At 31.3% G+C, this 15,749-nt stretch overlaps 1 protein-coding gene across 4 annotated transcripts in view; it reads left to right on the plus strand.

The window, feature by feature from the left end:
- The window catches only part of LOC127739436 (nuclear valosin-containing protein-like), a 34,249-nt gene extending 21,873 nt beyond the window's left edge, over positions 1-12,376 (plus strand). For all 4 annotated transcript variants that reach the window (XM_052251202.1, XM_052251204.1, XM_052251203.1 and 1 more), the window contains 10 exons: positions 524-607; positions 2,395-2,513; positions 2,877-2,981; positions 3,865-3,927; positions 4,805-4,927; positions 6,140-6,239; positions 7,576-7,682; positions 8,030-8,106; positions 9,631-9,778; positions 12,131-12,376. In XM_052251202.1, coding sequence (XP_052107162.1) covers positions 524-607; positions 2,395-2,513; positions 2,877-2,981; positions 3,865-3,927; positions 4,805-4,927; positions 6,140-6,239; positions 7,576-7,682; positions 8,030-8,106; positions 9,631-9,778; positions 12,131-12,178 — 974 coding nt within the window. In that variant the 3' untranslated portion in view covers positions 12,179-12,376. The remainder of the gene's footprint in view (positions 1-523; positions 608-2,394; positions 2,514-2,876; positions 2,982-3,864; positions 3,928-4,804; positions 4,928-6,139; positions 6,240-7,575; positions 7,683-8,029; positions 8,107-9,630; positions 9,779-12,130) is intronic.
- The last annotated feature ends 3,373 nt before the right edge of the window (positions 12,377-15,749 follow it).

Raw genomic sequence — 15,749 nt, forward strand, 5'->3', positions numbered from 1 at the left:
CCATTTGATTGATTGATTGTTTTTGCTTAACATCCAGTGGCAAATATTTCTTGCATGTTCAGGATGATAGGCAATTGTAGCCTCTTGTTCACTGATATTAAATTAATGATTATATAAAATCATAATTGTGTGCTAACATTTTCAGGTCAGCAGAATTAATACAGAGAAGCATTTAAATTATAAATTCCAAGAGTTATGAGAAAATTCTTAAAAAAAAAGGACCAATTTGACTAAGAAATTATTGGCTATTTAGCACACACCATTAAGGAGTAGGAGCAAGACTGGTTGGTTGACTTGAAGTCAGAATAATGTGATGGGATAGGACGACATGTCTTCCTGCAGACTAATACCTTGTGAGAAAGAGGTTAAAAATCTTACCCTAGTGAGACTAATACAAAGCAGGGTATTTTCATTGAAAATAATCATGATATCATCCGGAAAATGCATTTCATATTTGCTGCTTGACATTAACATGATTAAGCAATCATACATAAACATAACATTTTTTATTATCATTTTTAAGCATTATCATGGCTTAAAGAATTCCCACCATTAACCAATGAACAGTTACAGACTTTGAATATAAATCTGCAAGATTTTGAGGCAAGTGAAATAATCAGTATTCTGTAAAAATATGAATATGTATGATGAGGAAAGTGAAATAATTAGTCTTACATAACAAATATGAATATATATGAGTAGGCAAGGAAAATATACAGTATTCTGTAAAAATATGAATATGTATGAGGAGCCAAGTAAAATAATCAGTATTATATAAAAAAAAAATTAAAATATGAATATGTGAATCAGGGCTTCCAAAATTATTTTTAGCCAGCCGGACATTTTATTTATTATCCCAATTTTATTCCCTTAAGACTAAATAAACAAAAGGCAATTATGGTAATCAGTTGCCGAGTTGGCCATCCCAATGATTGACATTAAAAAAAACGATATTAAATTTTCTTTGATTCAAATTCGAAGTTCTGACGTAAACTGTTAAATTGGCAGTGCATCATTCGAAGTGTGCAACATCAGCGTATGTATATCTGCCTTAGACTCTTTATTTGTGCAAAATAACATTTACTTTTGTTTTTATACTGGATGTTATCTTGACAATGGTCAAATATGGACCAGAGACGGATACGTAAATTCCGTGTACGTTTGCAAAGCGTGAATGAGTGGAAGTAGCTCTTTCTACGTTATTTCTTCTAGAAAATATTCGAAATAAACGTGAGATAAAGGTATCAATGACAATTTAAGCATTTTTTGAAGAAATTAGGATGCATAATTAAATTTCACACCTGCGCACATGCACACATGCGCACACGTGTACTAGTTCAAACAGAGACATGTCTCTAGGTTCAAACAACGTGGTTATGACGATTTTTCATTTTCACCTTTTTAATTTTTTCATCAAATCATATTTGTAAACGTATTTCTGATAATTTAAATCTTTTTGACTATATTAATTAGATGCAAACCGCTGAAATGTAAGAACATAACTTTGAATAGACCGATAAATGTCCGGTTCAAAATAGTTTACCTGTCACCTGAACAGGTAAATTTCAGCTGTTTGACAACTAATTAGCCTTGATTAAAATGAGAAGGTATTAAAGTAGGGGTTGTTTTGATAGTACTTAATGATCATGTCACTTTTATGACCGGAAATGTGTGGCTGTTAAAGGCAAAACGTTGGGTCAAAAAGATCGCGAATTATGTTAAATGACCGTCTCTTAAAGCCTTGAAAACTAAAAAGTAGTTGACCGTTTCACGCTTTGCCCAGGCGGACTTTTACCAGACATTGTACAAATGTCCGGCATATATGACCGTTTTGGAACCCTTGATGTGAATCACTGTAAATTCAGAAATTATTGCAAGGTTTTTATTAATGCGAATAATGTGACTTGTTAAGTCGCACCATAATAAGAACTCAAATTCTGATATCTGATGCATATATCTGTATGCAGATTTTCCTTAAATCACAATTATTAATTTCGTACTTTCTTCCATTCGACAAAAATTGCAATAATTTCTGAATTTACAGTAATAAGTATTATATAAAAAGATGAAGATGAATGAGGAATCATTATTGTGTAAAAATATGATTATGTATGAGAATAATGAATAGGAGCAGATCATCAGTCTTGTGTACATGTTTACTGTAATGGTAGACCTTCTAGAAATGAGGTTTGCAATATGATGAGCATGTGTCAAATATGGATATACCACTTTAAAGATGTATAATATAGGCTTTATAAATAACACTGTCTAAATGGAAATATTACCACATCTCCATATTTTTATATTAAATGTGAGAAATAATCAAAAGTTGCATAGATTCAAATGTAGGTCACAATGACCTTAATTATGTAAATTTTTAATTGTTTTAGGAAGCTTTAAAACATGTGCAGCCTTCTGCCAAAAGAGAAGGATTTGCTACAATACCAGATGTTACATGGGATGATATAGGTGCTCTTCATGCTGTTAGAGAAGATCTACAATTAGCTATTTTGGTATGAATCATTGTTGTCAGTTTTGATTGTAAAATCATTTTCAGGGTCAATGAAGAAATTAATGTGACATATAGAATTTTATTTTCAATATCAGATTCATCAGTTATTTGTATCTCATCATAGGTTTATGGCAACTATAAAATATTATTACATAGATTCTTTAGATAGTATATTCAACTATATAGATGCTTTAAATAAAGACTTGTCATTACATGGCTACAAAGTTGTGTTTGGCCAGTGTCAATTGACTTCTTGAGTGACATTGATAAAAAAGAATTATTTTAAATTTTGAAAGATTGATACATTTTTGAAAATGATTGTCCATGCCTGATAGCTATTATATTGTAAATTATACTTGACAAGGCACCAGTTAGACATCCAGAAGCATTTAAAGATCTAGGTTTATCTAAAGCTCAGGGAATACTGTTGGCAGGACCACCTGGATGTGGAAAAACTTTACTGGCAAAGGTAAATCTTTATTTCACTGTTTAAGTTAAAAGTTTATCCTGCTTGAGGTTAAGCCTAAATTCAGGGGTGAGGGGATGTCCTTTGACCTCACAAAAAAAGATACCTATTTGTATCTGAGTCACTGACAGACAAATGAAAAAACTTTTGATACAGATCTCTGACTTTTGCTCAAGAAAGGTCAAGTGGAATGCTAAAAATCAAGTATACAATTGGTGTAGCCTACAAATAAGGAAAATTTGAATGTTTATGCTAAATTTATCATTTTATTTTTTTTTAAACCTGGGCATCGTGAACTACTGAAATGCTGGGTAATAATAGAATTTCACTAACCCTTTTAAAATTTCATGTTATCTGCAATCCTGCACTTCCAGATGCAAAATTCTACACATTCCTTTAAAATGACAAAAACAATCACTTCCGATTTTGACACAAAATATATCTTTTTTTAATGAAATGTGCATTAGTTTGTTGTCTTGAAGTGTAAAAACTCAGATAAGGTGAAAGGGTTCAAAAGGAAACCATTTCTTTGTATTATTTTAAAGAAAAAAAATTGTCGTATTAATTTTTCTTATTGAAATTTTTTTCTTTCAAAAAAGATATCGTTTAGGTAGAATTTAAAGATTTATTATCTTTCAAGGGAAGTAATCACATGACTTTTTTTGGACTGAAGATTTTGTTGGGTTTACACAGGATACATTACAAAAGAATATTCACTGCATATCCTTACACAAGTTTTCAGTTTACACTAGTTTCTGTTTTATGCAGGATTTGTTTATAGACAAGTTTTTACTGTATTTAGTTTATGTACTGTTGTAGCTGTAACTTTTATACATGTAACAGTACAAATGTTTCTATAAAATACAACATGTTTGTTTGATTTCAGGCAGTAGCAAATGAATCTGGAATCAACTTTATATCAGTGAAGGGACCTGAGTTATTAAACATGGTAAGTAAAGGCTTCATTTATACTCTACTCTAGCTTTTAATATATTTAAAAGTATAAAAATAACAATCTTGTTAAGGATTGCATTAGAAAATGCAATTAAAAATGAAAGGATTTATATTATAGCAAGATGAGTGACCTGTTGTAAATTATCTATCGTAACTGTAAATGACATAATTTTAAGCAGTATATTTAAACAAGGAATGCACAAAAATAACTTCAAAGTGTTGTTTGCTGATTTCATTACACAATTCAAGTACCTAGTTATAGTGTGGTTTACATGAATCAATATTATTCCACTGTATGTAAATATTGATAGTAAAATCAACATGTGATTGGTTGAGACGATCCCACCTGACATTCAACAAAACTTCATATTCCCCTCTGAAGATAGGGACTACCTCATGTGACTTTACGCACTGTTAATGTACATAACGCTTTGAACGTTTTTTTTTTTTAAATAGTGATAGTATAGTCATTGTGTTTAAAATTGTTTCAGGCGTATATAATAATTTTGATCGTTATTGCTTATCAATGTTTATGTCGTGTTAAGTTATAAAAGTAACCGGATAAGAAACATTTTATGTTAATTAATAATTTATGTTCAAAAAGTTAAAAAAAAGTGTAGGCAGTGGAATTAAACATTCATTTCCCTTTGCTTAGGGAGATTTTAAGATTTGTCCACCCTATGAATTTTCTTGGGTGAACAAATCTTCATATCTCCTTCAGAAAAGGGAACTAAATGTATAATATTTCTAAAAATTTTAAATTCATAAAATAATATTACTTCAAATATTTTTTTTTATGAAGTTTGTAATTTCACCATATATTTTATTATACCAAAATATGAATTTGTAACAATATTTGTATATGAACATAGTATGTAGGAGAAAGTGAGAGAGCAGTCAGACAGGTATTCCAGAGGGCCAGGAATTCATCACCATGTGTCATATTCTTTGATGAATTAGATGCTTTATGTCCAAGAAGGTCTGACTCTGGAGAGGTATACTAGTTATGCTGTAATCATCTGACTTTTACTAAATTGTTAAAGTTTTAATAGAATAATTATATCGTTAAATAAATTTGATTTACAAAAACAAATGATATGAGAAAACGTTTTTTTAATTCTGATAAAGTTCCTGAACCACCATGGGAGGAGCACATCATAGGAGGGGCATGTTTTAACAAATGTGAAAATATTTTTTTTACTACCATATGCTTTTATCTTTAACATTTTAAATTGACTGTTATTTGTTTAAGATGTGAAAATCATAATAAGAATAGAGATAACCACATATTTCATAGGATGTATGGTAAATATAAGCAGTACTAATATCAGTATGAATAGGACTTATGAAGTATAGATATGAAACTTATAAGTATTTATAATGTTCAAAAAAGATTATGAGTATTTGTATGAAACTTAATAAGTATTTGTAATGTTTTAAAAAGGGTTCATTGTGTGTTAATTTATGTTTTTTGATTGAGTTCAGCCTTCCAATTGATATTTTATAGTGTATTTTCCTATGTTGTGATGTTATACTATTGTTTCAGAAAAGGGAGAAGGCTTGGTACCATTAAAACGTTTAATCCCGCTGCAAATGTTTGCACCTGTCCTAAGTCAGGAATCTGATTACAGTAGTTGTCGTCTGTTTATGTAGTTCATACATGTTTCTCGTTTCTCGTTTTTATATAGATTAGACCGTTGGTTTTTCCGTTTGAATGGTTTTACACTAGTAATTTTTTGGGGCCCTTTATAGCTTGCTGCTCGGTGTGAGCCAATGCTCCGTGTTGAAGGCTGTACCTTGACCTATAAAGGTTTACTTTTATAAATATTAACTTGGATGGAGAGTTGTCTCATTGGCACTCATACCACATCTTCCTATATCTATTATGAATATTTGTATGAAACTTTATAAGTATTTATAGTGTTTAAAAAAAGTTTTGACCTCATTAAAATTCTATGATGATAAAACAAAAAGCTTTTAGTCATCTGAGTGTAGATAGAGATACTGGCATACTGGTAGCTTAAAAACTATACATAATAGGTTGAAAATGTTTGTATGTGAATTAAATATATTTACATCATCATTCAAGCCTTACAGATTATATTTGACCAGTGAGTGGACTCAGTTTAAGAGTTCATTCCCCCAATATTGTTGCCTGTACTTTCTGTTTGTCAGGTAATCACTTTGTTTATTCTGGTGTGTTACAGGGTGGATCAAGTGTTAGAGTTGTAAACCAGCTGTTAACAGAAATGGATGGATTAGAGGAGAGGAAGAGTGTATTTATAATGGGTGCTACTAATAGACCTGGTATGATATAGTTTTAATTTCCCTAATAAGTGTCATATTAAAACCCCAGTATGAGGCAGAATACTTATTTAAGATTTTTGTTAAATTTTAAATTCCTTTTTATGGAATGCATGTGCTTGAATGTCCTACGCTTTTCTAACAGAAAGTGTGGCTAAATATGTTAGCCTAATTTCTTCATGGATCAGTGATCAAGGTTAAGTTTTTGTGGTCAAGTCCACATCTCAGATACTATAAGTAATAGGTCTACTTTATTTGGTGCATGGAATGATTGTAAGGTGTACATGTCCAATTGGCAGGTGTCATCTGACCTTGACCTCATTTTCATGGTTCAGTGGTTAAAGATAAGTTTTTGTGTTTTGGTCTGTTCTTATACTGTATGCAATAGGTCAACTATATATGGTGTATGGAATGATTGTAAGGTGTATTATCTGTCTGGCAGTTATCATCTGACCTTGACCTCATTTTCATGGTTCATTGGTCAATATTAAGTTTTCCTGGTTAAGTTTGTTTCTTAGATACTATATGTAATGGGTCAACTCAATTTAAAGCATGGAATGATTGTAAGGTGTACATGTCTGTCTGGCAGGTTTCATCTGACCTTGACCTCATTTTCATTGTTCATTGGTCAATATAAAGTTTTCATGGTTTGGTCTGTTTCTTGTATACTATAAGCAATAGGTCAACTTTATTTGGTGTATGGAATGATGTATTTCTGGCTTGGTTTATCTGACCTTGACCTCATCTTCTTTCAGGACTATCAACATGAAATCAATGGTCAGTAAAGCAGGCGACATTTCAATGTGTGAACTCTTGTTAATGATATATTTATAAATCTAAACAAAATTGTCGATGTTATCAAAATTCTAGATCCAAACAAGGCATATCATGCATCTTAGCTAGAAGCAGCATATTAGGATGTATTCCTCTTAGTCTTGTGTTGAATTTTTACTTTATTCATTTTTTTTCTAATTATACAGCCTTTTGATGGAAACTTATGACAGACAATTGATATTTGTAATGCTTTTGTATGAGCATTTGAATACATGATAGACTATTGATATTTATAACACTTTTGAATGACCATCTGAATACATGCATCTCATTTTAACTCTTTAGTCATATTCCACCAAATTTGAAGTCATTGTAATGTTCAGTGTAAAGTTTTCTCATGGGATGAGTTTTATAATCACTAACAAAGGAATGCAGTTACATGGCAATTTGGTGCAAAACAGGACAGAAATATCTCTGTATCAACAGTTTTATGTATTGTGTAATGCTCTTTTATTTAGTTTCTAAATATTTTAATAACATGAAATGTAATTTTGTCTGATTGCAGATATAATAGACCCAGCCATTTTAAGGCCAGGCAGGTTAGATAAGACATTGTATGTAGGATTGCCTTGTCCTGATGACAGATTAGATATACTCAGAACCATTACAAAGGTATTTTTTTCCTTTCTTCAACTCATCCTAAGGATAATACAAAAATCTACACACCCTATGGCTTAGCTTATTTATTATATCAGTGGCAAAAAGATAAATCATGTCCATACTTATAAAATAATGTGTGTAGTAACACAAGCTTTGATCAAAAGTTTAAAATTTTCTGTTTATAATGAAATGATCAAATACCTCAAGAAATATTAACAGATTAAGTACAAATTGATATGGAATAGTTTCCATTGTACTTGTATTTGCTAGTACTGGGATTTTACAAATCTTAGGAAACTAATTCCTTTAAAAAAAGTATCAAATAAGCTTTAATTGAATTTTATATTTTTTGTATTCAGAATGGAACAAGACCCAAACTTTCAACGGATGTAGATTTAGAATCCTTAGCTAAAGATGAAAGATGTAATTGTTTTACGTAAGTATTAACATGTCTGCAATTTTAACCCTGTAAAGAGCAGAAATATGTGGTGAAAGGGACTTTGAAACAAGGATTTTAATCTTCAAGGTGTTACGACCAGAAAAATCGACTTTTAATTGTAGCCAACAAAAGACACAAATCAATAATAAAATTTAACAAAGATATATTATACACTAGTTTACAAGAAGTATTACACAAATAGAAATGTCAACTTAACTGTCAAAATATGAGTCCAATCTTTTATCTTTTTTTTATCCGGAAATCTTCTCGGGAATCCACGCAGAATATTACGTCCAATAGGTCACGATCTAGTATGATGTAGTTTGTAAATAAAAATGTCAATCCAACTGCTAAGAATATTAATGTCTATCGATGTCTATGTCTACATCTAACTTTAGGGTCTGCATATATATACTTGTAACGGAAACTTCTAGATAACTGTAGATGTTTAAATTACGCATCTTTTGTTATGATAATTCTGGAAACATTGTTTAAGTGAAATGGAAAGTTCTAATCATTCCACGAGTATCTATGATTGTTCCAGTGATTTCTAAACTGCATAGTTGTAACACAATGTAAAAAATATATAATGTAAACATTCTCAGGCCACACAAAACAAATTAGGCCAACTAAATAAATATGATAGTTACAATATCATAACAAAGGGTACAGTTCCTATCTCCAATGTTTACTGCATGCAACTTCAATGAAGAAAATTTTCCACATGTAACGTTCCTGTCCATTACAGACTTCGTTCTTGAGTTATGTATTCAAACCTTTATTAGCCCAATTACTCATGTGCCTAGATATTCTAAATTCCTCATTGTTATTCTCCTTCCAATTAATGGCCAAGCAATATAATTAAACACTCTGTCCTCCCATCTTTTTGAAATATATAACAATTGACCAGACTTTGTCTGTCATGTATGTAAATTTTGAACTTATTTTTTGTTCATGCATATAACTGGATACTGATAGGTAACATATCCATAATTCACTTCCTTAATTTTGCTCTGATTTTTTTGGTCAAAATTACTGCCCTTGAACCTGTAAAATTTTGTAAAAACTGTGCTTAATAGAATTGCTTAGCTTGGAGACATTGAATGTAGTTTAATGATAAGGAACCTCAGATAGAGTTTTGTTTTGTGGCGTTTTACTTCCTCTGGTCTACTGGTCTTGGATCTTGAATATTTCTTGACAGTAGTATTTGTCCATATGATTTCAAAGAAATTGCTGTGCTTGCAGATTTTTGTCGTAATTTTTGGTATGCAGTTATAATGGTTTTATAACTATGGGTTACAAATCTTATTTGCATTTTGTAAAGTTGATGACTTATAGCACAAGTAGTACTTTATTTGACTATAATGTGTAATAGCATAGTATTTTTATGATAAAAAAAAATGTATGTCAGAGTACTAAAAGTAAATTGGTTTAAGGCAATGGTATAAATCTGTTTAGAAAATATTGTGAATGATGCTGAATTCTGTTATGAATTTACTTAATTAACACTATCTTTTTCAGTGGAGCAGATCTTGCAGCCTTAGTTAGAGAAGCTTCAATGTCTGCTTTAAAAGTTATGATATCTAGTCAGGATACAAGTATAATAGAAGTAAACAAGGAGCATTTCAATACAGCATTCACAAGAGTCAGACCCTCTGTGTCACAAAAAGTAAGTTTCTTTAACAATACAAAAAGAACATAAAATTTTAATGATCAGATATTTACAAAGAATACCAGTCTAGAGAAGGTAAAATTTTCAGAGCCACCAAGTTTTTATTTTGCTTAAAAAAAACAAGAAAAAAACCAACTATAACCTCCAGCAATTTATCAATTCACAATCTAAAGGACCATATGGTATTTCGATATTTATCCCCCAAAATGAAAATAATGTTGTGTCATTTGATCGAAATGAATTGCTAAAGTGTATCAATTCAGGATACAATATTAAAACACATGAGGCCTTCAATATGGAGCAAAAACTGTAAGATCAAGATGGCCCCTAGCACTGGTTTGAGTAGAATCACAACAAAATTATTTTTTTGGAATGAATTCAAAGATAAGACAAAACTGAAAACAGCTTGTGTGGTTGAAACCCTTGAGATAAATGCTATCATAATGGGTACTTGGCATTTCATCTGCCAAAAGTTGTACGTATAGGTGGATTGATTGATGGCTGCTGAGTCCAGCAGCAAATACTACATGCATATTCAGGATGAAAACATTTTAAACTGAAATATGAATATTCTAAAATAAGAAGATGTGGTAGGATTGCCTCTCCACCAGAGGCCAAATGACATAGAAGTAAGTAATAGTCTGCTTTGTACTAAACTGACATGTTGAATCAGATTCATAACATGCTAGTTCACAAGGTAACTGTCTGTAGGAAGACATGTCACCCTTTCTGTACACCTTACTCTTGACTCCCGTTTAACAAGTCTGCTCAACCTTCTAAATGCTGCACGCTTGGCATAGAAGCAGCAAACACAGATTGTGAAAATCTTTGATGAAACCCAATACCCAGCACTCAATAACTGTAACCTGATCTTTTTTGGTTGGTTCTATTTACTTTCGAGTAAGGTTGATTTTTACGACCTCAAATGACCTGATTTTTTATGCCTTAAATGAGTGAAGTAGGATTTCATAGTTCAAGGGTACTGGATAATTTTGTTTACCTAAAATTTGTAGATATTTAAGGGTACATGTCATCAAAAATTTTTAAAAGCTATTTTTAATAATCATACCTAAGCCAAATGATTTCTAACAATAATAATTCATCTTAAAACTATAGTCTTGGTATTTTCAATGCTTTAAAAAAATTGAGATATATATCTTTGTATAATGCATTATTTAAACAAAACGTTGGATCTTAATTTAGTTTCAAATTAATTTAACTTTGATCAGAAATGTTGATATAATTACATAACTTAATATTGACTTATTAGAGTATATTCAATAGTAAGTAAGCAAGTGCACTTTATATATAGAGTGAAAAACTTATAAATAGTTTTATCTTGCAATCAGCCAACTTATTGTACAAATAACAGGTACATAAATAAATTTTTGCTTTATTTGTACTTGTACAAATAAAGTTTCCTGTTACCCCGCTTCCATGTTGAGCAAGTGGTAATGTGGATATTTCTTTTTGTAACAGTTTATTTTGAGGTCTTCTTCACGGTCTGTGTTAAGAGAAAATGATTTAGCTTCAAGTGCTGGTGTAAACTGCAGGATAAAAACAATATATGTACATAGTCGGAAATGTAAAATGTATTTGTACTCGCTACAAAATAGAAGAAAAGCTCTGCAAGCCTCGCTTTTCACCCTGTTTCTAAAGTTTGTACAAATACATTTTATTTTTTCCGAGAATGTACATATATTGTATATAACAATTAACATGAGATTTATAAAGCTATTACAACCAAATACATACAAAGACAAAGAGAAGGTGTTAATGTATTTAACTGAGACTGTCAAATATTAGCCATCAATACTAAGTTCCCCTAAAAACAAAAACATTTAGATATAACTACAGACCACCACTTATAAAACTTTGTACAAGCACATGTGGCTATATATGGAATGTCGTCAATATTTGGTGTATGGCTTTGTTCTTACCAGTTTTTATTAATCTAGCATACAGTATATAACATGGTCTCAGCCTCATTTTTACACCCCAGGGCCCTCAGTTATAAAACTTTACTAAGTACTGTGAGTACAAAATTTGTGCTCGAAACAGCAAATCCTGTATTTTGATTGGTTGATTTCTCAGTCTGAGTACAATTATCGTGCTCGAAAGTTTTATGACCGCAAGGCCAGTTGTCAGGTTTTAGACTTTAGGATTATGTTTGCATCTGATGGATTTTTTATGACCTTGACCCCAGTTTCAGAGTTCAATTACATCTAAATAATTTGAGTATTGCAACAGGCGACATATTGTGTGAACTCATGTTAGATAGAGTAAAACAATATAATTATTGTGAAACAGAACATTGTTTTTCATTAATTAAATGTTTTGTATTTTCAGGAACAACTAAAGTATGCAAAGTTAAAGGAACAGTTACAGAATGGATGATATCAAATAAAATTAAATCTTAAATACTGTGTAAATTAAAAGCCCTAAGAAGTTTACAGAGCCCTTCATATTGGCCAGTGAAAAGAAAATTGTGCAATATGGTCTTTAACAAGGTTAACAATCCCAGGACCAATTTTAATCTTGATGCATAAAATAACAGGATGATGCTACTAGAAAAATAAATGTTTAAAGCCATAATGAATTTCTTGTGATTTTAATGTAAAGGAAATTATTGACCAATGCATGCATTGGTAAAGATAAATATGCTAGATATATTTACTGGTACTGTGATGAAATGATTAAAGCTGTAAATTTTCTGCTTGACAACATTTATGTACATTTCGGCAATTAATTTTATGGACAGGTTGTAGGTATTCCTATGGGTACCAATTGCACCCCTTTGATATCAGACTTGTGTCATAACAGTTTATGGCAAAACTCAATGAAGACCTGTCTAAATTCCATTTAATTGATAAATTCAACAACATTTACTGTTATCTGGATGATATTTTTTCGTTAAATAATCAAGAATTCTCTAAATATCAAATATAAACAGCAATAACTATCCTTACTATCCTACTCTACACAAACATTTTGACAAAAGGGATGATTATTTGTTCCCTATTGTTAATTTTCCCTTTTTGGACATTGATGTATATATATTTATATATCCCAACACGTTAACTATGCCAGTGTCTGTAGTGATGTTTTGGATTTCAATTTATGTAATCTATGTATTACTGGTAAACTATTAAATCAAGGATTTTGTAACAACAAATTGTTTAAAACTGAATTCTTTCATAAATGCAAAGACTTGGTTTGGAATTTGACTGTATCTGTAGAAAACTTATTATAGACGGGATAGCATATCCTAATATTTACGGTGATGATTTTCACCAAACCCATATATTTAGGTGCATTCTGGTTAACTTATCGTTCCTTTAAATAAACTTATTCTAAACGGTTGAAATTTCAACACTGTATTTAGATCTTTGAATATAGTTTTTATCAGTAAAAATATCGATTTTGTTATCAATGAATTAAAAACCCAACTAAATATTAATGTTATATACATATGTGCATTCACAATCCTACAATCTTTTGATACCTATACCTATATTTTAGCATTGCACAAGGTCATGTTTTTCTACGACTGTTATTGACATCTTAACCAAGGCTTCCAAAACGGTCATATATTCCGGACATTTGTATAATGTCTGGTAAAAGTCCCGCTGGGCAAAGCACGAAACGGTCATCTACTTTTTAGATTTCAAGGCTTTCTTAAGAGACGGTCATTTTAACATAATTCGCGATCTTTTTGACCCAACCTTTTCCTTTAACAGCCACACATTTCCGGTCATAAAAGTGACATGATCATTAAGTACTATCAAAACAACCCCTACTTTAATACCTTCTCATTTTAATCAAGGCTAATTAGTTGTCGAACAGCTGAAATTTACCTGTTCAGGTGACAGGTAAACTATTTTGAACCGGACATTGATCGGTCTATTCAAAGTTATTTTCTTACATTTCACCTGTTTGCATCTAATTAATTCAGTCAAAAAGATTTAAATTATCAGAAATACATTTACAAATAAGATTTGATGAAAAAATTAAAGAGGTGAAAATGAAAAATCGTCATAACCACGTTGTTTGAACCAGAGACATGTCTCTGTTTGAACTAGTACACGTGTGCGCATGTGCATGTGCGCAGATGTGAAATTTAATTATGCATCCTAATTTCTTAAAAAAAATGCTTAAATTGTCATTGATACCTTTATCCACGTTTATTTCGAATATTTTCTTGAAGAAATAACGTAGAATGAGCTACTTTCACTCATTCATGCTTTGCAAACGTATATGGAATTTACGTATCCGTCTCTGGTCCATGTTTTACCATTGTCAAGATAACAATCGGTTTCAGATTTAAAAACGAAAGTAAAGTTTTTGACAACATTATTTTGCACAAATAAAGAGTCTAAGGCAGATATAAGTACGCTGATGTTGCACACTTCGGATGATGCACTGCCAATTTAACAGTTTACGTCAGAACTTCGAATTTGAATCAAAGAAAGTTTAATATCGTTTTTTTTAAATATCAATCATTGGGATGGCCAACTTGGCAACTGATTACCATAATTGCCTTTTGTTTATTTAGTCTTAAGGGATTAAAATCGGGATAATATATAAAATGTCCGGCTGGCTAAAAATAATTTTGGAAACCCTGATCTTAACACTAAATCCATTGGATGTTGGATGTGTACTGATTGATATTTTAGTTGTAGATACATGATTTTTTTTTAAAGTTGTAATTATCTTTGAAGTAGCTTTCAGTAACTGCAAGTACTCTTAGATCTGTACTTTGTGTCTTTTGTGTTTTTTATTTTTTGTCAGTTTGTTCTTATGATGTACTGCAACACCACTGTCCCAGGTTAGGAGGAAGGTTTGGTGTCCGCTAACCACGTAAGTCAGGAGCCTGTGGTTCAGTGGTTGTCGTTTGTCACTGTGTATCATTTTTGTTTTCTGTTAATTGTTTTGTATATAAATCAGGCCTTTAGTTTTTTGTTTGAATTGTTTAACATTTATTATTTCGGTTTTTACATGACTGCAAAAAATTTTGCGGTCATATATTGGTATCACGTTGTCGTCGTCAGCGTCGTCCAAAGACATTTGGTTTCAGGAAAATAACTTTAGTAAATGTAAATAGAAATCTATGACATTTAAACACAAGGTTTATAACCACAAAAGGAAGGTTGGGATTGATTTTGGGGGTTATAGTCCTAACAGTTTAGGAATTAGGGGCCAAAAAGGGCCCAAATAAGCATTTTTCTAGTTTCCAGACAATTACTTGTGGAACGGTGTATGGATCTCTCTGAAATTATACCACAAGTTTCCATACCACAAAGGGATGGTTAGGATTGGCTTTGGGGGTTATGGCTCAAACCGTTTAGGAATTAGGGGCAAAAAAGGGAGAAAAACAAGGGTTTCCTGGTTAATGGATAATTTAAAAAGATTTTTTTTTTTGGAAAAAGGGGGGAGGGGAGGTGAAACAAAAATTGGGGGGGGGGGGGGCAATTTTTTCTCATTTCAGATTTCAGAAATTAAAAAGAAAATTTCTTCAAATATTTTTTTTTGCAAAAAAGAGGGGGGGGGGGGGGGTAAACAATTTTTTTTTTTGGGGGGGGGGGTCAATTCGCAAAAGCATAGTGTATTGCACAAAAGCAAAAAATTAAATATAGATTCAGAAACCTATTATGAGTAAAATATTTAATTACAATCCAAATTCAGACCTGTATCAAGCGCATATATTGTGTCCATTTTTACCCCAACTGTTCAGTGTTGGACCACTGCAGTCGTATCCAGCTGCGCTCGGCGAAGCAATTTATTTATAGCTTTCTATACAATATGTGTTTTGCTCATTGTTGAAGGTTGTTAGGTGACCTATAGTTGTTTTGTCATTTGGTCTCTGGTGGAGAGTTGTCTCATTTGCAATTATACCACATCTTCTTATTTTTATTTATATATAATTAACTAAGTCCTCTGTGCATGTTGCATGATTTTACATTTATTA

This window comes from Mytilus californianus, unplaced genomic scaffold, assembly GCF_021869535.1.
Source record: "Mytilus californianus isolate M0D057914Y unplaced genomic scaffold, xbMytCali1.0.p SCAF_4, whole genome shotgun sequence".
In the NCBI taxonomy this organism is placed as follows: domain Eukaryota; kingdom Metazoa; phylum Mollusca; class Bivalvia; order Mytilida; family Mytilidae; genus Mytilus; species Mytilus californianus.